Raw genomic sequence first — 24,973 nt, forward strand, 5'->3', positions numbered from 1 at the left:
CGCCAGCCCATTGCCTTGTTCATATCCCGCCCTGTCCTCACTGGCTCCTGCTCCCCTGGCCACACAGCTTACAAAAGAAATGTTCTGAGAGCCACCAGGATGGGCTGGCACCAAGAGTCCAGGAGAAGGCTTGGAAATCTGCACAAACTGCCAATGGGAAGTTTTCCAGCAATTACAAATCAAAAATGCCACCCAAAGGCCAAACCCCAAGGACATGCGCCTCCCTTCTCCCCATCCCATTCCACCCCCCAACACACCAGCCTTTGAATCAAGTCTTTAACCCCCATTTAAATGGCTAAAAGTACTTTTTCTTGCCAAGAGGTACCTGGTACTTAAAAGATGCTCAAAGAGCATCTGTTGACTAACTGACCTCACCTAAAGGATTAGGGAAGAGCTACCCACAGGATCACCCCAGGACCCCATCTGGCCAGCGGAACGGGGACAACCAAGTGAGTCAGCGGGCACCAAGGAGAGTGATTACAGGGATGCTCTGGGGTGGTCCAAGGGCCTGCCCTCCCAGGAGGAAATATCTAGGTGCATCCAAAGGGCCTGTGGGGCAGGCCTGCAGTCAGTCCCTAAGCTCTCTTAGAGATTAAACACCATGCTGGCTTAAAAGACCAGAAACCAGGCGGGGGCGGGGGGTGGGGGGTGTGGGGGTGGGGAAGGTGGGGCTTCTTTTCAGAGGCCCAGGGAAGAGCCTAGAAGGATCTCCAGGTTGGAGGTGGGGGAACTGAAAGTGGGAAGAAAACACTAATCATTTATTAACCCAAGTTACTAATTATTAACCAGCTAGACTCTTGGACTGGAGGGCCCAATTTCTGGCTTTCCCCCTTCACCAGGGTTGCATCCCAAGCACCTCTGGGACTCCCCACCTCCACACTGCCTGCTGCCCCACCCCCCCGCAGGCTATCTCCAGCCCAGCCTTGCTTTTTATCTCTCCCTGCCCTTCCTGGTGGTCGCTGCCATTGAATATCAACTCCTACTCCCTGCTCTGGTGGGGTGTCTGGAGAGAGAGGGATGACAGTAATTGTAACTGTTATTTGGGGACATGACTGGGTGACCTAGGGGGCAGCCGGGGGGAGGAGCCATCCCCTCTTTACTTCCCACCTCCTCACTTCCACACTCCAAGGGTAGCTCAGCGCCTTATCTCCCCCTGCTGAGCTGCAGGGTTTGGTGAGGGGACCAGGGTCTCATGCAGGAGGGAGTAGGGCAGTTGGCAAGGAGCAGTAAGCCTGTGAGAAGGGGGAGAAGGGTCTCCAAGCCATGCCTCCTGGGTTCCAGGGACGGGGTACTGGAGATGAATAGGGTGGAGTCTTGGGGGAATGGGTCCTGATTAACCTCCTCTGGGGGTTCAGGAAGGAGATTTCTGGTTTATCCTTAGGATAAAGGGAAACTCAGACTCTCCAGTGGCCAAAGACTCATTTCAACACTGGTCCCGGGAATTCACCACTAAGAAACCCACAATGGTCTGTAGGGTGGGGCGGTAGGGGGTGATCAGTGCCTGGTCGGAACTGATGGACTGCCTGTTGGGGGTGGGGTGGTGGACTTGCGGCTGCAGAATCTGTATCGCAGACTGTACATCACAAGGTCAGATGGTGAGGTGCCACACCCTACCACATGCCATGGCTTGCTCTCCCAGCCCTGGTACATGCCATAGAGTGGCTGCACCATGGCATGAAGCGCCAGGCGACAGAAGAAGCTGCAGGGAGATCATCCCACTGGTGGCATCCTTCTGTGCACCAGTGACCACACCCATTCCAAGCGGTCCCCACCCATGCCCACGAGGACACAGGCTGCTGGGAGAATTTGGGGGCTGCCTGCACTGCCTCCTGGTGAAGCGACTGCAGGCAGAGGGTCCCCTGCCCTCCCCACTGTCCTCCTTATGCCCTGAATCTCTGCAATATGGTCCCTCTCGCAGGCCCCTCACCAGCTTAATTCCTTAATTCCCACAGGAGATAAACGGATCTCTCACTGCAATTTATCGTTAATCCAAAGGAAAACAGGGGTTGGGGAGGCGGAGGCGGGGAAGGGGTGGGGTGGAGGTGGGGAAGGCGTTTGGAGGAGGTGGGGAAGGGTGAAGGCAGCCAATCCACTTTGCCTCCTTTTGGCCCTGGGACAGTGGCTGTGGCTGGGGACTCCTAGGCTGAAATCCCTGGGTCAGGAAGCCTGTGTTTGGAGCATCACACCTGTTACTGGGGATCTAGACAACTTGCTTCCCAGGAAAGCATCTGAGATGGAGGGGGTGTCAGACTTGGCTGGATGAGCTCATGGGAGAGAAGACCCTGGGTGCCAGAGGCTGTCTTTAAATGCCTGAAGGACCCCCTGTGCAGAATCAAATGTGTTCCACACAATTCCACTGGGGTAGAAACAGCAGTAACTGGTGGGGGCTTCAGGGAAACAGATTTCAGCTCAGCATAAGGAAGAATTTGGGGTAGTCACAGCTGTATTGGCTTCCATGTGGGGTGGTGAGCTCCCTGTCACTGCAGGTATCCATGCTGAAGCTGGATGATCAACCTACAGGTCGGATGTGTTTGAGGGGTTTTAAGAAGTGACTGGGTGTTATATTATTTGACTCCCCTTCTAATGCCGAGACTCTGGGTATTCTGTGACCTACCCTTCTGGTCTTCCCTTCCCCTGCAGGGCAGTGGGTACCCTCAGCTGAGAGTCCGGCTGGAAGGCTCTTTCCAGACTTGGGGCTGGGAGGGAACAAGTGGGCTCAGATGTGTAACCTGGCTTGAAGGGTGAAGGAGCACTCAACCTCCTGCCTAGTCACCTCTGTCCCTTCATGTCCCAAGAGGGAGAGTTTAGGGAGAGGACAGGCTTCGGTAACAACCACATGAGGCCCAGCTCCTCCGCCATCTCCCAGTCAGGCGCCTGCCCTATGGGCATGAAGAGGTGGCACCCTGAGGTGTCACCTGCTGTGTTGGGAGGTCAGAGGGTGGGTGCTGTCCCATGCTGGACTAGAAGCTCCAGGAGGCACGAGTGCACACAAGGTTGAATGGGTGTAGGAACAGATCCACCACCCCTCTCCCATTGTATACCCAGGGCAGTGGGAGCCCCATAAGTGCTGGCTCTGGGCTCTCAGGGCAGCTAGACTCCTGCACCTGGCGTAGCTTGGTTGAGAGCATGTAACTGTTGCTTCTAACTACCCTCTAAGAAGAGCTTTCCTGGTGGCTCAGTGGTAAAGAACCTGACTGCCAATGCAGGAGAAGTGGGTTTGATCTTTGGGTTAGGAAGATCCCCTGGAGAAGGCAATGGCAACCTGCTTCAGTATTCTTGCCTGGGAAATCCCATGGACAGAGGAGCCTGGTAGGCAACAGTCCACCGGGTCACAAAGAGTCAGACATGACTTAGCGACTTAAACAACAACAACACTTTAAGAAGGGAGCACAGGATGGCATGGGTCACCAGATACCTTCCCAGGTGACCATGTGGGTGGTTTTCCAGGAGCCCAGGGGCCTGAGTACTTGACCCTTCCTGAGTTGATCACCCTAGAGAGGTCTTAGCAACGCTGCAAGGGATCCCCTCCCCCTGCCAGCGTGCTGGGTCATGAACTGCTGGGAGGCTCCTGGGCCTGGCTTCCAGCCCTGGGGAAGGGACCTCCCTCCAGACCCAGGGTCCTTGGGCAGGCAGCAGCTAATAACAGCCAAGTGGTATAAAGACTCGCTCTGTACCAGGCACTGTGCTAATCACGTTACAGGCATTGTTTAGCTCTTCTAAACCTCCCAGGATCGCACCCCCATTTTCCAGTGGAGAAAACTCAAGTTTAGTGAAGACAAGACACAGATATATACTTGGCCACGTGTGAGCAACAAAAGGCAGAGACCACTTGGCTCCAAAACAACCAGTGGGTTCAGTCAATTTGCTGGGAAAAAAATAGTCCAACCAGTTGTTTGTGATCCTATAGACAAAACAATTATCTAAGATTGACCTTCTGCATTCTCCAAGTGGCGGCTGGGGGGCAGTGCAAAACGCTGCCTCAGCAGTCATCATCTTTGATTGCCTGCCCTTCCCCCCTTCTTCCCCTCACTCTCAGGATCCAGATTCTGCCCTTCTCCCACCAGGGAGCTAGATGAGAGCCCCCCACCTCCACGGGGGAGAAGATGGCTATCAGAGGCTGATCAGGAGCAGACACACACACACACACACACACACACACACACAGAGCACATGACCTCATGTGCGGGCACACGCACACACACAAGCCATAAACCTCTCATACACACACAGAGGACATAAAAACACTTGTAAAGAAACACAGAAACCAGCACAAATTATCATTACGTGCAAACTGTGTACACAAGTGCCGAGGGGGCAGGAGTAATGGTGTGATGGAGACAGGAGAGGATAATGGAGCTCTTTCCTGGCAAGGGTGTTTCTACGCAGAGCTGGGGTGTATGTGTGTGCGGAGGGGTGACCTGCAGAGAAGCTCCCTGGTGGCATTGTCTGTCCCCTGTCCCAAGCTCCCAGGAGGGAAGGGGAGCCACCAACACCCTTCCCAGTTATCCCACAGCAGTGCTGAGAGGTGGGGGCCAAACGGTGTTGCCTTCCCTCCTCCCATGACTAACACCGCCCACCCACCCCCACTCCACCCCCTCCACCCCCCACCCCCTGCCCCCCGCTTCAGATCCAACCTGGAGGCCCACTATCTGACTCCTGGGAGGTGACGAGGGTTGGGAAGGGTGCTGAGGCCCAGGCGGGGGTGGGCACAGGGGAGCAGGGGCCGGGGGCTGTCATCTAAGTTCCCCAAAGGCTCATCCATCAACCGAGCAGAGATAATCAGAGTGCGCAGCCGGCCCAGGATGCTGATTACTCTCTGGGCACCACAAACACAGGGAATAAATCTGGGAAGGGGCTGGGGAGGCGGTGTCTCGGTAGCAGGGCTGACCACCCTGCCTGGGAAGTGAGAGGTGGCCCATCCATCATTCTGAGAGATGCAGCAATCTAGGCCAATGAGATCAGGTTGTTTGGGGGTGGGGGAGGTGGGCAATCATCATAAAATAATCTACAGTGCAGTGTGGCTGCTCTGCTCTGGTCTCATTTACACTCGAGGAGAAGCCTGTCCCTGCCCCTGCTCCAATTTTTCACTCAGGAGCCACTGCAGAAGCTTCTGCCACTGACTTAAAGCCCTCAAAGGAGGCCTGGCCCAGAGGGGACACAAGAGGAGCATCCAAGTGGCTTGACTCAAAAGCACCCGTGGGCATCGCAGGCCCCAGGGAAGGAAGGCGCAGGGCAGAGCTGGCTCCTTCGTGCTGATGAGTCAATCCTTAGGTCTGCATGGAGGTCATACAGGTCTTAAGGCCCCCTTCCCCCATCACTTCCAAGTCCTTCCCAGGGAGGGTAGGGGGCAGATTCCAGTCCCAGGAACCGATCCCGCAGCTCTGGCCTGGGTCTGGGCCACAGAGGCCACTCTGTAATTCAAGCTAACGGAGCATGGATAATCTAGAACAGCAGAGAGTCTGGGAGGAATTTCTCTTTGGCGTCGAAATGTATCAGATGACTGTTTTGCAGCCGAGTTACCTTCCTAATTAAGCAAGGGAGTTTGTGAGGCCTGAGAGCACGTGGTGACCTGCAGGGTCAGGGTGTGGGGCAGGGGCACTGGCCCCAGGTGACCCTCGAGAGGACAGTCCACAGGTGGGCCATCTGGACTCCACTCTTGGTCCTCGGCCACAACACTGGGAAAGGGTGTTGATTTTTCTGCTCCCACGATCGTCCTTCCTGGGAAGTTCGCTACCCCAGCTGTGAGGTGGTGGCCAATGCCTCTGTCCCCTGGTTCCCCATCCTGAACCTGCCTGGGGCATAGGAAGCACCAGGCCCTTTCATCCCAGGAGATCAAAGCAGCTGGCACAGGTGAACACCCTAAATCCTCTCCCTGCCCCGCTCCCCAGGTAGGGGCCCCTCCCTTGCCATCTTTTGGGATCTCTGGGTGAGGGCAATAGAGAGGGGGACCTTCCAGAAGCTTAGGATAGGTGCTGGCATGGGATCAGTTTGCTGAGCCGTGGACCCACCCAGGATGTGGAACCAGCCTGGAAACACCTGCTGGGGGCAATTCCAGGCAGATTCTCCAAGGGGCGCTATTATACCTTCCTCTGGTCTCAGAGGGAAACATGGTGGGAGGCCCTCAGATGGCATCAGTGATGCTCAAAGGCTCAGGGGATGAAAGAGCAATAATGTCAAGACATCTCCCTCCAGCAGAGGCACGTTAGCACTCCCAAGACACAACAGTGACTGGCAGGACGCACCAGGAGTGTAACAACTGCACTTCTAGTACTTACAGGGGATCCAGGAGGTAAAGTAGTAACAACCGCTGAAAATTTCTGATGATGAGCATTAATAAGCCCCCAACGCTCCAGGAAGGCCCCAGGTCATTCCTGCATCATCAAAGGGAGCAGGTGGGTAGGCTCTACGATGCTACATAGGGGTGATAGGCATTCTGGAAGCAAGGTCCTATGTTACCCCAGGCTTAGTAAGGATCATGGACACTGGGCCTGATTTCCCAGATCCAAATCCTGGCTCTGCCACTAAATAGCTTTGCGACCAGAGGCCAGTTACCTAACCTCTGCTCGGGCCTCATTTGTTCGTATGTTAAAAATGAGGAGAATAATCCTCCACAAGAAGTAAGTATTGTTATGGAGATTGAATAAGTTATTACCGGTAAGATGCTCGTAATAGTGTCTGAGTGTCTAAAAAGTCTTGATAACAGTTTGCTGTTGTTACCATCATCACTGTCCAAACAATGATGTATCCACCTAACATTGGACGATGTAATGAAGTATCCGCCTACCGTGTAATCAGCCCACAGAGTGGCCCACCCTGTGCAATGCCCTGGGGAGTCCAAGTCCCCTCAGCAATGGACCCTGTCTGTTTGGAGCTCTCAGTCTTATGAAGATAAACCCCAGGCCCAAATAACTAATAGCAAGATGTAGAGTGGCTATTGCCATGGGCGGCATGGATGAGGTGCTGCAACAAGGTGGTGGTTCTCTGAGTGAAAGAGGTCATCTCCAGCGGGGGGCTTCATGATAGAAATACTCTCAACTTCAGTTCTTGGATATGGGAACTAGGGGAGGGGTGGGGGGATGGCGCGTGCAAAGGCACTGAGGTGGGAAAGTGCACAGGCTGTGTGGCTGGCTGGGAGTGGCGGCTGGAGCTGAGCCAGGGAGGGGGCAGCCATCAGATGCTTCTATGCTTGTGAGCCTCCTTTTCAGGCACGGATTAAGTATATTCATCCAAGAGGCAGTGCAGGCAGTTTGGAGCTGGAGAGTCAGGAGTCGGGGACAGAGGTGAGCCAGGGGCTGCTGCAGCGGTCCCCCGAGTGAGGATACTGCTTCCAGCCTCTCCTGCAGTGGGACCCTCATCAAGCTGCAGCAAGGCCGGCTTGGCTCTGAGGCACCTTGTCTACTCGCTTTGTCCCAGCAGCTGACAGCATTTCCCCAAGAGAGACCAGGACTAAGGGAGGGGATACCTGGGGTGCTGCTCAGGGGCCAGAGAATGGACCCCATGGGGGCAGCCGACCAATCCCACTTGGGGCTGAAATTCCAAACAAGCTGAAGGGCCTTACAGGGGAGCATCCACCAGGGGCTGGTACAAGTCTCCAGCCCCCTTTTCTCCAGAACAGGGCTGACTTGCCGACATTTGCCCAAACAGATCGGCGCTCCCATCTCTGCTGACTCATTTGGCGGGCGCTCCTGACCTGAATGAAGTGTGGGCTGGCCTGCGTGACCCCTGCATGGAGCACTAAAAACCAGTTACTCCGGCCTGGCACTCTCTTTCCTCTAGAAGCTGAGGCACTAAGACGGGGCAAGGTTTTCTTTGCCCTCATCTTGTTTTTCATGGCTACATCCACTGGGCCCTGGCGATGTTTTGGTGAAGGGCTGGTCTGCAGGTGGGAAGGGAGATAAAGCAGAAGGGGAGGGGAGGGTAGAGAAGCTGGCTGTCAACAGGCACCAGAATTTGCTAAGAAAGGAATAATCCTGTCTTTGGTGGGAAGAACCCCAAGATGCAACCAGGGCTCCATCACAGCCATTGTGGGCCAGTTAATCTACCTCGGGGAGAGGAGTGGGACCAGGAAGCTCCCCCTCCCACCCTCCACCACCCCAAGGCTGCCAGATGGTGAAACTGCATCTATAGGGGATGAAAAATGCTTCTGACATGGGGCCCCGAGGTCTCTATCCCCACTTTTCGGACAGAAAGGTGGGCTACGATTCAGACGTGTCTCTCCAGGGTGTCCCCAGACCTGTGGCTGTGAGTGGGCTTGTTGTCCCTGTCCCCAAAGGCCCTCTTCCATGGAATGACAGTGTTTTGCTGAGTTTCTCAGAAGGTGGACTCCCCTGCCCCGTTCTGGAAGGAGCTGTGTCCTTATCTCCTGAAGGGAGGGGGCAGTGGAGGGGGGATAGAACTGAGCGTCCAAGTGGGCAGGAGGGACCCCATGTTTCCAGCTTTGGGGAACATGCATTCCAAGAATGGACGGATGGCGGTGGGGAGGGAGGACCCTACTCAAGCCCATAGATCAAACTCAACTCCCAATGGGACATTCCTGTGCCCACAGCCACTGGCCTGTTTTGCTGCCTGGGCCACGCCTGCAGCTGTGTCCCAGTGGGGCCACCAAGCCAGCGGAACTAATGTCCTCTAATGAGATCCGGGCCAGAGTGGCCGGGCGGGTTTTATTGTCTGTGGCTAGGTAATGAGACTCCTCATAAACTGGGAATGAAACTGGGATCTGCATGGACCAGAGAGGGGTGGGGGTAGCCCAGGAGAGGGACTCAACTCTGCCTACCAAATCTCAGCCCCTCCTGTCCTCCACTGCTCCAGTCAAGTCCACAAAGCTTTCTGAGCATTGCCAGCACACTGGCAGTGTGCCTGCCTGTGTCTTGGAGCTCTGTGCTCACACCTTGGGGCCATGCCCACGTTTCGGGTCAGATCCTGGGAGTGATGCTCTAGCATTTGGAAGGATATGCTCCCTTTGTCCCATTCCCCTAGCTGTTCTGTTATTGGGCATCTTGTGCTTTGTGTCAACGTGAACTGTGGGAAGCTCCAGCAGGGCCGCCCTCTAACCTCTATCTCCATGTATACCTCGCTTCACCAGGTGGGGGACAGTACAAGCTGGTGGTTGCCAGCAAAGCAAATGACCACCCCCCTGGACACATTCTATCATGATCTGGCTCAGCCTCTTCTGCATCTGTCCATCCCAGTCCATCTCATCTTTCCTCATCTACTGGATTTGGAGTCAGAAAACCTGGCGTCTAATCTGAGATGGGCAGCAAGGTACTAGATCTACACCTCACTTTTCTCACCTGTAAAATGGGAGAACTACTGATACCCTTTACGTGGGGTTATTGAGTGGATCAGCTGAAATTATGAGCTGAAAAGAGTATCACAAATATCTTTATTATTATTGGTGAAAGCATTCAATCTGCAGCAGGAGAAACTGAAGGACTTTCTGTCAGTGAGAAGGGCATGACCTCGGGAGGGATCTCTACCTCTCCGGCTAACCATCTTGCCTGAAGAGCTGGTGCATGGACTGCTGGGAGAGGGGCCTGTGGCCCGTAGAAGTTTGCAGGGGCTGAGTCCCGGGTTCTCCATGCCAGCCTCAGGCTACCACCCCAGCCAGTGTTCCAGATGGGCCGCAGTGCCCAGCTGGGTTGTAGCCAGAGAGTGAGGCGGGTGCTGGGGAGAGCCCTTGGCAACAGGCTGCAGAACAGAGGCCACACAGCACCTGCTGCTCGTGCAGTGCACGACCAGGCTGGGCTCAGGTAGGTGCCTGCACCCAGCCAGGCCACCTGAGTCCCCCACGGCTGCTGCAGCCCTTGCCATCATTTCCAGGTGGGGAAGCGAGGTCAGCAGTGGGCAGGCAAATGAGTGGCTCTTTCTCAAGAGAGTGTGCAGTTGGCAGTACCCAGCTGGCAGACACAGAGGGAGCCAGGACCACTCAGAGGAAAGGCATAGAACACAGGAATAGCTGCCACTACTGCACATTTACCACGAGCTGGGCAATGCACTGAACACTTTTCATACATTACTGTTGCTCTAATTTTCACAAACCTTTGAAAGCGTAGTAGCAGAAACCCATTTTACAGATGGGAAAACTGAGGCCTACAAAGCAATTTAACCAGGCCCACCCAGCTAGCAATTGGTAGAGCTGGGATTCAAATACAGTCCAGCCGGTCTCACTTTGCTGTCTCACTTTGCTGGGCAGTCAAGATGGGGTGATTTCCAGGTTGTGGGGAGAGGGACTGAGCTATCTGCTGCTCCCTCTGAACTGGGCCCTGGGACCACAGCTGCTCTGCCCCTAAAAGACTGTGAAAGGCACAGATCTCATGAGCCTCTGAGAATACATACCTACTGCCCCTCCCCCACCTCAGGATAACCCTTGGGATTACCTATTGCCCTGAACAGCCTACATACAGTCTGTGATCAGGAAGGCTTTCTCTGTGTCCTTAGGTTTCTCCTGTGGCAGTGAGTTAATCGCTCCTTGTCAGGGTTCAGATACTAGGTCTGATGTGTTTTCACCCATCTTTCCCCTCTCCCTATTTTCCAGTTCCAAACAGCACAGGAGAATCCAGAGCTTAAAGGGTTAACTGGGCTAAGGAGTGTTATCTCCAGCTCAGGGCTTTCCCTGTGCAAGGTGATCCCTGCTCAGATCTTAAGTTACCTCCAGCCCCAGCCAGCACATCTGCTGCTGGCTCTACAGACGTGGTCTCTATGGAGAGGGGCGGACACCACAGGGCAGAAACACTTGCCAGCCTGACTTGGGCATCAGGACCTGGGCTCCCAGGACTGCCCTCTTCCCCAATGCTTGCCCTTCATTTCCACTTGCCTTTCCAACAAGGGGGCTACTGCTTTCTGCTCTGTGAACTGGGGTGCTCCAGGCACATGTATGCTGCTGAACTGGCCACACATATGGTTCTACAGGGTTTTTCAGAGCCTAGGACTCAGAGCTCCTTTTTAAATGCCCAGAGTACATCACCTTTCCCCAGATGACCCTTTTCCTCAAGTATTCATGCAGAAAGCAGAGACGCCAAAGTAGTAGCTGAAAACCTATTTCCTGCGGCCCCTCCTGGCTGCTCGGGAATCCTGAGAGGCAGAGGAAAATCTCTCCAGGTGAGCATCTTCCTCTGAGGATGCAGAGGCCCAGCCTGAGGTCAAGGGCAGAGCAGAAAAAGAAAGGGGTGTCCAGGCTTCTTACCCCCAAAGGATGTGGTAGCTCAGTCTTAGAAGGAGCTGTCTAAGGGCAAATCCTAGGTCTCCTCCAAAGTTACCCTCACTGACACTCTGATATAAACACAGGCCTCTCACAAAATCCCAGTCAGAAGCCGTAAGAAATCAATTGCAGGTGATGATGCATTTGATGTATATTTATGCCCCTGTCCCACGGTGACCCACAATCCCAGTGCACACACTTCCTTGTCCTACTCCCCGTGGCTCTGTATGTGCACAGTGAATTGTAGATGGTCAACACAAGCACACAGTCTTGCACACATGTGTGTGCACCCACTCTATATTGATGGTGAGGCCGTAAGCAAATTATCAGAAACGTTATAGCCTAAGTCCCAGAGCTGGCTATTACTCCTTCTAGCCTGGCCCACAGGCTGACATTCAAAGTTAAAAAAAAAAAAAAAAAAATCAGCAAAACAGGTAAATATATATAGATACCCTTTCTGTCCCCACAGCAGGTAGGAGCCATTTGATTTACCAGGTTAACAAGGAAAGATACAATCAGGAAAATTGAAGGTAAATTTACACCTCCCTTGGGTATTTTCTGTTTGTGCTGAACAATGAACATTAGTCAGCTGCTAAACAATGGCAGTTACCAGAGGCACAGCAACTGGGGCTGCCCCCCGGTCCCCCACCCTCCCCAGCCTGGCCCACTTGCTCAGTCGTCAGCACTAGGGTTCTGGCCCGAGACCATCCTGGCAGCATACAACTGGGTCCCGGATCAGGCCAACGAGGTGGATTCATTGTGCAAAATTGAACGGCCGAGAAGGGAATGGACATCATAGTCTCGGCCAGCATCAGGCAACCAGGGGCTGCCTGTCCCATAAACACAGAGAGTCAGGCTCAGAAACACCTTCTAGACCACTCAGCCCCAGGTGCTGGGCCCAGGCACTGAAATATCTCCTCCTCCTCCCTTCCAGCCTTGACTATTTGGCCTTGAATCTGATTCGGAGATACTTCTCTGACATGGGCACTGGGATTCTTGCTTATACTCGCTTGCAAACCCCAAGCCAGCGGAATCAGTTTTGCCATAATGTCCTGCCCAGCAAGCCTGGACACACCACTGTCTGTGAGTGATGGGGAGACAGGAAGATAACTCAACAGTTCTGACTCCCTGGGTTTCAAAGAAAACCATCATGACGGCGAGTTCTGCATAGGCTGCAGAGAAGAGGGTGCTGCTGTGGCCTGACAGGTCTTCCAAGGGTGTGCACGACACCTGGGGTGTGTGTTCTCTTCCCAGACAAAAGGTTTGGGGAAGCCAATTAGGGAGGGTGTGGTGTAGGTGGGACACCAGCTCAGCACACCTGCTTCTAAGGCAGATTCTCTGCCTCCTCTCCTGGGCTCCCCCTATTCCTCTCGGATGCAGCTCCCGGGTCCCACTGGCTCTCTCCTCTGAGTGATCAGGCAGAAACCCCAGACTCATCTCAGAGGCTGATGGGGCTTCACCACCCTGCCTGGTAAAGTCTGTGTTGTTGAAAACACACTTCTGTGTTTACACACTAAGAGCCAGATTCGGAGTGTTTTGAAGTCAGGGAGCCACCACACACACCCCCGGGGTGGGAGGTCCCCTCTCCCATCTCATCAGGCTCCTCTCCTCATCCCTCTATACTCCTTGCCACAGCCCAGAGGAACCCAGAAAAGAGAATCAGGCTGGCAGGTCCCCAGGGAGAAGGAGATTGCCTGAGGGTGACGGTAGATGGGTTTTGGAGGGTGACTTCCCCCAGCCTCTGTCCAAGTGTCATGTGGGCACCACCACATCCACCTGTCTTTTTACAGAGGCACCAGGGGCGTGGGCACCAGGTAGAGGAGGCTGGCTGGTCAGGGAACTCTGGCTGCCCCGCTGATGCTACCCAGCCATGACAATTAGGATCAACCAAGGAATGCTCATGAAGTGCCCATCTGAGCTGTGATTCCTTATCTGCATCCCACTCCCTCAATCTGGAGTTTTGGTTGGGGGTGCCGGTGTCTACACTTGAACCAGGTGAGAGGATCACCTCCCTGCCCCCACTCCCCAAGTGGGATGGAGCAGCGCAGGCCTCCACCCCTCCAAAGATGGAATTAACTACAGGGACAGCATCACAAAGCTGGGAGAGAGAGTGACAAAAGGAAGGGGGTGAGTTCACTCCCCCTCCCCAAATCTTCCTGCTCTTTGTCTGACCCAGGATTAGATTAACCCCTAGTATGCTGGACTAGTCAGGCCCCAGGAAAGTTGGCCTTTTGCTGGGTTCTGAGTGTGGGCAATATGGAATTGAAGGGTTCCAGAACCCCGGTGGTCAGACAAATGTTAGAACCCGAGCTTCCAGCATCTCCCGTTGGTTTCCCAGGAGGTCCAGTGTAAGATGAAGACCTTTCATTCTCACCGGAACCACCCTTGCTGCGAGGGACTCAATCATGCACCTTTGAAATGGGCAGTGACACCTGTGTGCCCTGGAATTTACCCCCACCGACCTAGCAGGGCAGCACCTGCAGGCTGCAGGGCTGGGGCACCCTGGTGCGCCTTTCACAAACCACTTTGGAGCCATGGGCCATTCCGATACATTTGCTGAGCCCTGGCCGGGAGCTGGCGGCAGACGGGGTATAGAAGTGAATGAGGCCAGGCTCCCGCCTTCCAGGAGCGCACCCCAGCCCCACGTCTAGGCAACAAACTGCCGTTTGTGTCTGCGGCATCGAACATATCTCCTCCATATCTCCTCCGCTAGCAGCGAGCGGAGTCCAGACCCAACATTCTTGCCCCACGCAGAGCTGGTCTCTGCACTCTCACACCTTCTTTTACCACCTAAGGCCAGGGCCACGTGCTTCAACCGAGCCCCCACCCTACCCCGCCCTCCCCAACTCCTCCCCCCCACCCCCACCTAGCTAGGGCGGGAGGTCGTCTCAGGTTTCTTCCACGAAGGCTGGAGGAACTCCCCCAATCTCCGCCCCACCCGCGCCGGTGTCCCCAGCCACTGTGGGAGCCGGGCAGCTTCCCCAGGGACACAAAGGGTTAAATCCAGCCGCGGGGACTCGGTCGGATTTGCCTCCTAAACGCATTTTCCAGTTCATTCCCCAGCACAATACGCCCGGACCGGTCCCAGCCTCCGCCCCTACCCCATCCGTCAGAGGGGCCACCGGGGGCCACCCCGGGGGTCGGGCGTCGGGTTAACCCCTCGGCCGCCAGCATCTCAAGGAAGGACACGCGAGCATCCTCGGGAAAGTGGGTCACGCAGCCACCTGGCTGGCACGAAGCCCGCGGCGCCTCCTGCGGGAGAGCCCCCCAAACTGGGACCGGAGTTCCAAGGCAAAGCCTAGCTCCGCGCTAGGCGGGGAGATTGCGATAGCGCGCCGCCGGGCCTCACCCTCCCGGAAAAGAACCGCAGGTGAGCGAGAAGCCGCCTCTGCCGCAGGAGCCTGCTCCCCGCGCGGGTAGGGGGGCGACGTGGTGCGGGAGGGGGCCGGAGCGCCCGAAATCTCTTGGCGAAAGGGCTGGAGGAAAAAAATCCGAAGCCCCACTTCCATCCGCCAAGCCCACAGCCCACCAGCTCCGAGACTGACGCCCTCCCCCTGGGGCTGTTGTCTCCTACCCCGAGACGGTGATTACGGTGATTATTTTGCATTTATGTAACATTCAGTGTTTCCAAACTGCTTCCCGAGCTGAGAGCTGGTTATTAAATAAATAGAACGCTATTACATATTATTATTTTTTGTGTGAAAAACTGCGCGGAGAAAGTGCTTTCTTGCTACACAGAAACGTGCATCCGATTGCTTTCCCGCAGGGCAGGCTGTTGGGCTCCTCAGCCTCTCTCTCCGCCGAACCACCCGCACCCCCCTTACCTAAGCCGTGACCCAACTTTTCTGTCTCCTTTCACTCCCTACAACCCAGACGTGCCCGCCATCCAGCTCCCAGCCCTGGGGAGACATTGGATGGGGGCTTGGGGGGTGGGGAGGCAGGGGGCGGAACGCGCTTACCTGGGAGGAAGAAGGCGGTCAAGCCGAGAGCGAGTCCCCACCAGCGTCCAGCGGCGCCCGCAAGCCCCATCCGAGCCATCGGGGGCCGGGGGTCCAGCGAGAGGAGCCGCGAGGAGAGCGCTCCTCGCGCTCCAGAAAGCAGCCCGGAAGACGAAGGCGATCCCTGCCGGCCGGCGGGCGCTCGGAGGATCCAGGTCAGCCTCAGCCGTCGGCCGGGGCGGGGAGGGCTGGGTGGGATCGGCGCGGCCGCAATCCGGGCCCCGGGCCGCCGCCGGCTCAGAGGCTCGGCAGATGCCCGCCGCAAGTTGCACGAGTCATGCCCCTTCTCCTCCTCCGCTCTTCTCCCGGTGCCGGTCCCCGCCCTCTTCTTCCACGCAGAGCCGGGCAGGGGAGAGGGACCCACCCCCGGCGCGCCCGGCTGCCCGGCGCGGGCTCCCGGCCCCCGGCGCGCTCACACCCTCCCGCTCGGCTCCAACTTGCAGGCGTCCATGGCCGGCCGTCCTCTGAGGGCGGCGGGACGAGCGAGGGCGGCGGGCGGGCGGCGCGGTGGGCTCGGGGCCCAGGCGGCTGGGCGCGCGACTCGGCAAGCCGGGGCGATCGGGCGGCGCGGCTAAGCGCCAGGCGAGCGATCGGGGGGCGCCGCGTCCCCCGCCGCGCCGCGGCCGCTCGCTCTGCCGCGTCCCGGCGATCCGCAACAATGTGGAGCTGCCCGGGCGCCGAGTCGAGCCGCGCTCGCTCCTCTCCCTCTCTTTCTCTCACTCGCCGAGCTCCAGCCTCTCAGCCGCTCTCCCCGTGATGTCAGCCCGAGGGGGAGGGGTTAGCATTAACCCCCTCCTGGCTGCCCACGCGCGGCCGGCGCCCGGCCCCGGCCTCCGCCCCGCCCCGCCCCGTACACCCTCCGCCCAGGGCAGAGGCGGGATCCCCGGCGAGGGCCGTGGGGGTCGCGCTCAGGCCCACTGGCTCGGGAGATGCCCCCCGGTCGCCTTTCCGCCGGGGAGAGGGCCGGAGGGCTAGCCGCCCTTCTCAGTCGCTGACAAAGGGAGGCAGTGACCCCTAGCGGCCGGCGTCGGGGGAGAAGCCGCTCGGTGGGGGCGGAGTTAAGACGGGGTGGGTGGGCGGAGTGCGCGGAGAAGGGGGTGGTGGGGAGGGAGGCTGTGGAGGAGCGGGCGTGCAGTATGGAGAATCCGGGATCCCGCAGTGTCCGAGCTGAATAGGGCTTCTCCAGGCCCTCTCCTCCAGCCCTGGCCCCGTTTTACAGATGAGGAAACAAAGGCCCGGGGAAGGCTAGGGCGATTTCCCTAGGGGCACAAGCAGAAAAGTGGCAGGCCTCGGAGTCGAACTCAGTAACCAGAGCTCTCACGCCTCTGCATCATGTGAACACTCTACGGGGAGGCAGCTATGCGGGGACCTTCCGGGAGTCGGTGGTGGGCGCATTCGCGGGGTGAGATGGGGCCCCTGAGGATTCTGATCTTTTCTAACCCGCTCTCCCTTCAGCAGTTCCTTTTCCAAACACTGAGACCCTCTCCCCTCGCTAAATAGAGCAAGAAATCGACCTGTACCCACTTGGGGGGGGGGGGGGGGAACCTCTGTTTTGACCGATTTGCAGGGTACCCGAGAAAGGGACCCATCCAGTTAGTGTACACGAGAAGCAGGGACTCTCCGCCAGATCCCGTTGGCCACCCACCACATCCGGGTGCGGTTGGCTTCCAGCCAAGGCGGCTGAGCCCTCCCGTCCTTGGCAGCCCAATGCCTGCCCTCTGCTCCTTCCCTCTGGACCCCATCCTCACCCCCGGAGGAGACAGTGTCCCACTAAGGAGAAGAAATTTCTTCCCAGATGCCTGACCAGACAATGCTCCCTTTGCCCATTGCTGCCCTTTGCCCAGCAGGCAGAAGCAGAGGGGAAGTGGCCCAATCCTGATAAAATGTAAATTCTAGTTCCTGGGAGTAGGAGGGGCAGGAGGATGGGCAATAAGGGCACCACTTTCCGGCTGTTTGGAATCTGGCCCTGGACTGTCTCTGGGTTTCTTGCTGAAGTCCGCAGACTAAAGCGCTCCTCTGAGCATTCACACTCCTCAATACATCTTTTACACTGAACAAATGTAATTGGGCTTTCTTGTACCAAACATCACATTAGGCTTGGGGATACAGAGACTTGGTCATTGCCCTAAGAGCACTCAATCTAGTTAGGGGACAGAGAGGCGATACAGACAGAAGCAGATGTTATAAACAAGCTTTTAATGTGTGCGGTGTGTCCCAGAGATGTGCACACATGATTTAATGGGTCTCAGAGAAAGTGCCCTGTTCAGCCTGGGGTGGGGATCAGGGAAGGCTTCTCTGTGGAAGGGACACAGGGACTGAGTGAGTCATCTATCAGACAGAGCCATGTGCTGGAGGAGAGGGGCATTAAGCTGTAGCCTGAGACCAAACTTGGGGAAAGGAGAGACCTGCAGTGAACCCTGGGTAGGCACCAGGAGGGTTTTAGCTGAGGAATGTCTTATCAACTTGGCTTGTTGTAGTCCAGTCTGGCCCTAAGTACTTTGAGGAACAGGGCTGGATTGAGTTCATTGCAATGTTTTCAGACTCTGCCTCTGAATACTTGATTCACTCACCGTTGGACTGTCAGCTCCTCCAGGACAGGACCACGTTATAGGAGCTGGACCCCGTACGTTAAAGGGGCAATTCCAGATGGACCAATGCCCACTAGTTTCCTGCTTGTTTTCTTCCATCTCTCCATTCTTGGGTGAGGCTTTTTTTTTTTTTCTCCTGCGCTTAAATGGGCTTCCAGAGAGAGTGTGTCTGGATGTTGGAATGGGTGCCTAGGGATGGGTTGGGTGGAGAAGATGGAGGTGGATTAAGCCAGTCCCTGAAACAGTCAAAGCACCAATATGAAATAGTCAAAGCACCAACAGCAGTGCGTGTGTGTGTGTGTGTGTGTGTGTGGTAGGTTTCAGTAGATAGAAAATGGAGCCAGGAAGGGGTGAAGGGAAATAAGATAGAGCTTGTTTACTCAGATAGGTGATTCACTGAAGAGATATCTTTTTGAGCTTCTACTATACTGTGAAGTGAGGATACCAAAGTGAGCAAGAGCCAAGTCCCTACCCAAATAACTATATTATAGGATGGAGGTTGCATGCTGCCAAAGAGAACCAAAGGAAAAAAATGTCAGCATCCAGAGGAGAGTCTGAATGCTTCTCATTGTGGAGAGCACGGAAGGCTTCCTGGAGGAGGTGGCCCTGAAGGGTGGATCAGATTTGGACCCAGGGAGATGGAGGAGAGAATTTTGCTGGAGGAAACAGCTTGTACAAGAACATGGAGGTGGGGGAGGTCGGGGCCTGTTTGGGAGCAGCAGGTGGTCCAGTTTGCTTTGTATTTTGAAGATGATAAGAGAAAGTGACAGGTAGGTTGTCCCTACACACAGACTGTGAAAGGTCTGGAGTGCTTCCCTCAGTGGTGGGAAGAAACGCAGGACCAAGTTTCTGTTCCTTATTGTTTAGCTAGAAGGAAGCCCAGGAGTCATTCTTGCTTCTTCCCTTTTCTCCAACTGTGAGTGTTGGTGTGTGTGCGTGCTAAGTCACTTTACTCTGTGTCCAGCTCTTTGCGACCCCATGGACTGTAGCCCACCAGGCTCCTCAGTCCATGGGATTCTCCAGGCAAGAACAATGGAATGGGTTGCCATGCCCTCTTCCAGGGGATCTTCCTGACCCAGGGATCGAACCCATGTCTCTTACATCTCCTACATTGGCAGGCAGGTTCTTTACCACTAGGGCCATGTGGGAAGCCCCTCTCCAACTAGCATATTCCAATTCAAAAGCAGAAGCTGAGTGTGTCTCCAATATCTGTCTTAAGTCTAGTGACTGGGCTCCATTTCTATTGTTATCACCCTAGTCTGCATGCTCATGGTTTCTTCCTGATCCTTACAGTGTCCTCGGGCAGTATAGCCAGTGCACACTGAGGGGAGGGGGTACAATGTAATGGTCAAACACATGGGACTCTGGAGCTAGACTGCCTGGATTTGAATCCTTAAACTCCCAGCTCTGCCACTCAGCAGCTGTGTGTCCTTGGGCCACTGACTTAACCTGTCTGTTCTCAGCTTCCTCATGTGTAAAATAAAGGGAAATAAAGTACTTACCTCATGGAGTTGGGAGGATTAAATGAGTTAAACACATTAAGTGCTTGGAACAATGCCTAGTGAACAGGAAGGACAGTTTCAGTGTTAGTCATCATTATTACTATAACCTCTCTCCCCACATCCAGTTTTGCTGCTCTCTGCCATGGTGCCAGAGGGATATATATATTTTTAAGGCTTTTTTATTTTAAAATAGTTTTGGATTTACAGAAGAGTTGCAAAAATGGTACAGAGCTCTCATATGTCCTTCATCCAGCTTCCTCTAATATAAACATTTTACATAACTGTGGTACATTTGTCAAAACTAAGGCATAAGCATTGGTATAATACTATTAACTCAACTACAGATGTCTTGTTCCTCCACTAATGTGCAATACTATGTTGCATTTAGCATCGAATTGTCTTCTAATACAGATTATTAGGCCCCAATGCCTGAAAACACTTCCTTGGCCAGTCAGCCTCTGAGACTAGTGTCAAGTCTCCGGGAGGCTGGTGGGGCTGCACTCTCACCCACTGTCATGCTGCTCCAGGGTGTTGAGTCAGAGCTGCTGGGCTTTGCTGAGATTCTGGCCACCAGACTAGCTTCCTCAGCCTTCACCTGCGCTGCTCCATCTGCTCCAAGGCTCTTCCGCTTCTTTTGACCAGCTGCTAATGTGTCCTTTAGGGCTCAGTTTACATGTGCCCCTTCCCCAGCGTGGTTCACTCTGCCCTTCAGACCAGGCGAGTCCCTTCCTAAATGCTCCCTCAGTTTCCTTTGCATACTTGTGATCACTTCAGTAGTTTATGATACGTGGTTCACACCCCACTGGGTTGTCAGCCCCTCCAGGGCAGGACTACCTGGGTCTTGTCCCAGCTTTATTGTTGGCACCTAGAATGCTCCTGGCACTCAGTAGGCACTAAGTGAAAATGTGTTGATTGACTAACATCCTGTGCCACTTTCTACCAATCACTTCTCCTCTCTGAGCCTGTTTTCTCCTCTGAAGACTGAGGAATTTAACTTTTTCAGTGGCTTTCCAACTGTGGTTTGAAAGCCCTAGAATTTCCCAGAATCTCCATTCCCTGCTTCAATAGGAACCATGTTTAAAGAGCATACTGTTTCATTTCATTCTTTCTTTCTGTACATCATGACATTTATTTGTTTATTATTGGGTCTTAGTTGTGGCATGCAGGCTTATTTGGTTGCAGCTTGCAAGCTTCTCTCTAGTTGTGACACTCAGGCTTAGTTGCCACACAGCACGTGAGATCTTAGTTCCTTGACCAGGGATTGAACTCATGTCCCCTGCATTGGAAGGCAGATTCTTAACCACTGGACCACCAGGGAAGTCCCAGCATACTGTTATCATGCTCTTTAAATATTAGGCTTCTGAGAAAGCTTCTTGTTAATGGATTCTGCTGCTTTAAAAGTTTGAACCCTAGACATATTATTACCTTGTATATTATGTGTTGCATAGAGCTGTCGGAACTGTGCTTCCAGGAGATGAATCTGGCAATAATGTGGGTAGGACAGACAGATGAGGATTGGTCAGTGAGGGAGGAGGGAAGCAAGGAGAGAGGGTTGTCATGGAAGCCAAGTGAGGAGAGAATTTAACAGAGGAGGTTGCCAACAGCGTCTGACGCTGCAGAGAGCAGGTGGGAATCAGAGGAGGTCATTGGATACAGTGGCAAAAAGACTGGTGACCTTTGGGAGAATGGTGTGGGGGGTAGAGCAGAACCCATATCAAAGTGGGAGGAGAAGGGGGTGGAAGGTGAAAAAGCAGAGGCTGCTGTGTCCACCCTGCTCTTGACAAGTTTGGTGGTGAATGGAATCAGTGAAATGGATTAGAAGCTTGGAGAGGATTAGAACTACAGAGACCGAGGGGCTCGTTTCCTCCTTGGTGATGGGAAATCAAAAGTTCCTGAGCATCTTGAGGCAGGAGGAAAGAGCTAGTGGATGGCGAGGATTGGCAAAACATGTGTGAGAAGCAAAAGGAGGTGTGCTTCCGTGGGCAGGTCCCGCAAGAGGCATGTCTGGTGGGACTAAGGTGGAGGAGGGTCAGTCTTGCAAAGGAGAGGACTCATCTTTCTCTGACCCTGGAGGGAAGGTGAAGAGAGCAGTGAAGATGGAAGTTTCGGGAGTAGAAAGCAGGGAAGTTAATAATAAGGTCATGGCAGTAAAGTAGAAGTTGGAGTTCACCAGAGAGAGAGGCTGGAAGGTGGCCTCGGATCTCATAAAGGAGAAGGAGGTGGAAGGGAGGTGTGACTAGCAAGCTTCCAAAACCCCGAAGGGGAAAGGAGCAGCCTATCCTGCGTGCGTTCACTGAGAAGGATCATGGCCAGTGGGCGCATGCAGTCAGGGAAGTAGATTTCAACTCAGTCTAAAGAAGACTATTTAGGGAACCCCATCAATGGAACAACGGAACCAACACCCCATCCCTTCTCAGACTGAAGCCCCAGGTCCATTTATCAGGGGTGCCCTGCATGGGACTGTTGCCCTGGGTGGGGAGGGATTGGATGAATTCCACCTTCTGTCCTGACTCTGAGACTCAGTGACTCCTGGAATGACAACACCTCAAAGAACTGGCCCTCGGGCTCACTTTTACCACCTTCTCAATGGCTGAGGGTGAGGACTAGACAGAGAAAAGAGGAAGTTGCCCTCCCCAGGAAACTGTCCCTACCGCCCTCCCTTGGCTTCCATGGACTCTTGCAGAGAAACAGCTGTGGGGCTTGGGAGAGGCCCAAAGTCAATACAGTAAAGACTTGCCCTCCTATCCATCTCCCAGGCCCCTCTCTATCTTTCAGTAATTGGCTAATAAAGCTCACTTTGATGTGAGGGGAGTCCCATTAAGAAGTCCCCAAGATCCCCCAACCCCCTGAAATCTGTTGAGATGACGAGATGAACCTACATTACAGTGAAAAGCTGAATGGGAGTCCCCCTGTCCTGTGACTGCGGTCCCCAATCTGGTGTCATTTGAGGCTGAGGGCAGGGGGAGACAGAGGAGGAGGAGGAATCTCATGGAGGAAGTGTGTGGCTCAAGCCCCAGCCAGCTCCAGAGAGGAGCCTCTGGCATGGGTGCCCCCTTCCCTAACCTGACAGGCCAGCCTCACCCCAGGCAGTGCTCCCGGGGCGGCGGGGGGGGGGGGGGGTGGTTGGGAAAACCACAGCATTTAATTACTGTTATCATCACCCTGGTAGCTGTGGTGATTATGATGGTGCCTCTGTATCCCACAGTGCTTAGCAGTATCTAATTATAGTTATTCTTACAGAGATCCCTGCAGAGCCTGTCTATTGCCATGGCCGCCATTGCTCTACAAGATGACAGATCAGCTGAAAGCAGCTGCCCCCGGATTCCATGATCTACTGTGTCAAAGTGGTACCTCGATGGCTAACAGGCTGCTATCCTCTCGGGCCATGGTTTCCCAAAGATCTCCGTGGCTCTGGGGCTGGAGCTCTGAGTGATGACTGAAAGGCCCCAGTTCCCTCTTGAACCACCCAATTCTCTAGAAAGATGGAACTCCCGAAGGCAAATCCAAGTGCTCCTCTGAATCAGCACATCCAAAATCCTAAGGAATTCTGGATGTGACAGCAGGATCATTCCTGATTTGGGGTGGGAATACTTCAAACTCAATTGTGGTGCTGAGAAGAGAGCTCAGCTCATGGACCAAGAGACGGGAAGAGGATGGGTGAACTCCAGCCTGGAGCGTTCCTGATACAGAAAGACGTGAGAGGGAAAAAGACTTACGGAAAGGAAGAAGGCACTCAACCTCCCACCCACAGTCTTTTCCCATTCGACAGTGCCTTTAGATCTGAAAAAAGAAAGTCTCAGTTGCTCAGTCATGTCCAACTTTTTGCGACCCCATGGACTGTAGCCTGCCAGGCTCCTCTGTTCATAGTATTCTCTAGGCCCCTTTAGATCTGGGGTCAGGATAATTATCAGGAGGGACTACTCATTGAGAGGAACCTGTTTTTTTTTTTTTTTTTTTTTTTGAGAGCCATATGGAAGCCAAGAAATGGAACAGAGGGAGGAGCAGAGTTCCTGGGTCAGCCCAAGCCCTGCAGAGAAAGTGCATGGTGGACACTCGCCCTGGGAGTGGATGTGAGTCTGAGTGTTCTTCTCAAGGGTGCTGATCTTTTCAGGATCAGATGAATGCTGTGTCCTTCTGCCCTGCAAACAGCACATGTGCACAAAGACGGTGTTTACATGGCAACCTGCAGAAGCCCAGCTGGGGCCCTGAGCTAGCAAGCCCTGCTGAGAAAGGGGTTTTTCAGGAAGGAGGCCCTGAGCCCTGAGCCCAGACTCCCTGTGATCTAGGCTAATGGGTGTTAGTGACGTGGAAGATTCAGAAGGAAGCAAATCTAAACACGAGTTCGGTAATGTGAAGTGAAGAAAGGAACAAACATGATGATTGCACTTTTCAGTTCTGTAAAAAATCCACACCGAGAGAGAGAAAAATGCAAAGGCAATATGGAGAAATGAAAACTTTTTTAGTGAAGTTTTTTTTATTCTAAAAATTTGCTTTAATATCATTATGAAGTTATTTTAATAATAGATTTAATTTTTTCTATGTTACATAAAGTGCTTTTCCTCCAGAAATAAGCCTCTCTCTCAATTGTATTTGATTTAGGTTAATATTAATGCCCTGCACTCCTTGAGCACCTGCTTCTGAGAAGAGGTGCTCCAGGACAGTGCCAAGTGGCTTGGAGGGGACATCCAAAGGGCAGGCCATTGAATTCTAAGGACCCTCAGGAGGCAGTCAGGGAACAGTCACGTGATTTGGAGTCAGGAGCCCTAGGTTTACATCCTAGACAAGAAGCGTGACCAGCTGTCGTGTTCTGCCTATGTATGACTGAGGGGGTCCCCAGGACACTGTCAGTGCTAAAACTAGGAGAGATCTGGGCAAACCAGAGTGAGCTGGTCCCCTGTGAATGAGGCACTTTAATCTCTCTGTGCTCAGTTTCGTCGTGTGTAAAAGGATGCTGATGACTGCCAAGACCTTTGTAAAAGCACTTTGTAAACTCTACCATCTTCAACCCAACTGGGGATGATGGTGATGATGCTGATTGGTGGGGTGGGATGGGGGAGGCCGTAGGGGAAGGGATGATTCTCCCCGGCCTTGAGATCTGAAAGCCCAGGAGCATGTTTATACACACATTATATACACATTGTGATGTATAGACATGGAGCGCTGAGGCAAGCACTCTCTCTCAAAGGCTTTTAACAATAATCCATTCACTAAGTATTTATGCACCACCTATGATCAGGTACCATGCTAGGCATTGGAATAAAGCCACGTACATGTTCACACCCCATTGAGGCTGGGGCCAAAGTCTAATGCGAAAGAATGGCTCTACTAGGAAGTGGGAAGATAAGGAAATCTAGGCCCCCAGGGGAGTGTCTGGTGAATGGGAACTCTTCCCTAATCTAAGAGGTCAGGAAGAGTTAGGGAAGCTTTCCTGTGGAGGTGAGCTGAGCCCCGAGGGGTGAGGACAGGCTAGCCAGAGATACCCTGGAGAAATCAGACAGAAGGAAAGGCAGTTAGATGGCCCAGGGGGCTGGGTGCATCCAAGGACTGAGAGTTCAGTCTGGTGGGTGCAGTGCAAGGGGAGGAGGGCTGGGGCGGGGTGAGGCTGGGAGGTGTGTGCCCAGCTGGTGTGGGCCTTGAACACTGAAGTTTGGACTTAATCCTGAGGTCAGTGAGGAGCCATGGTGGGTG

The 24,973-nt window shown here is 54.2% G+C and overlaps 1 protein-coding gene and 1 long non-coding RNA gene across 2 annotated transcripts in view; one reads left to right on the plus strand and one right to left on the minus strand.

Moving 5' to 3' along the window:
- The window catches only part of LOC147357593 (nectin-1), a 72,461-nt gene extending 56,516 nt beyond the window's left edge, over positions 1-15,945 (minus strand). The window contains exon 1 of the mRNA XM_086338294.1: positions 15,157-15,945. Coding sequence (XP_086194420.1) covers positions 15,157-15,235 — 79 coding nt within the window. The 5' untranslated portion in view covers positions 15,236-15,945. The remainder of the gene's footprint in view (positions 1-15,156) is intronic.
- Positions 15,946-17,408: 1,463 nt separating this feature from the next.
- On the plus strand, positions 17,409-23,856 carry LOC147357595 (uncharacterized). The gene is made up of 2 exons (XR_015141451.1): positions 17,409-17,896; positions 22,526-23,856. It is a non-coding gene; the product is annotated as an uncharacterized LOC147357595 (long non-coding RNA).
- The last annotated feature ends 1,117 nt before the right edge of the window (positions 23,857-24,973 follow it).

The sequence above is a fragment of the Bos grunniens genome, chromosome 15 (genome assembly GCF_055505025.1).
Source record: "Bos grunniens cultivar Pamir isolate PY7600 chromosome 15, Bosgru_T2T1.0, whole genome shotgun sequence".
Classification (NCBI taxonomy): domain Eukaryota; kingdom Metazoa; phylum Chordata; class Mammalia; order Artiodactyla; family Bovidae; genus Bos; species Bos grunniens.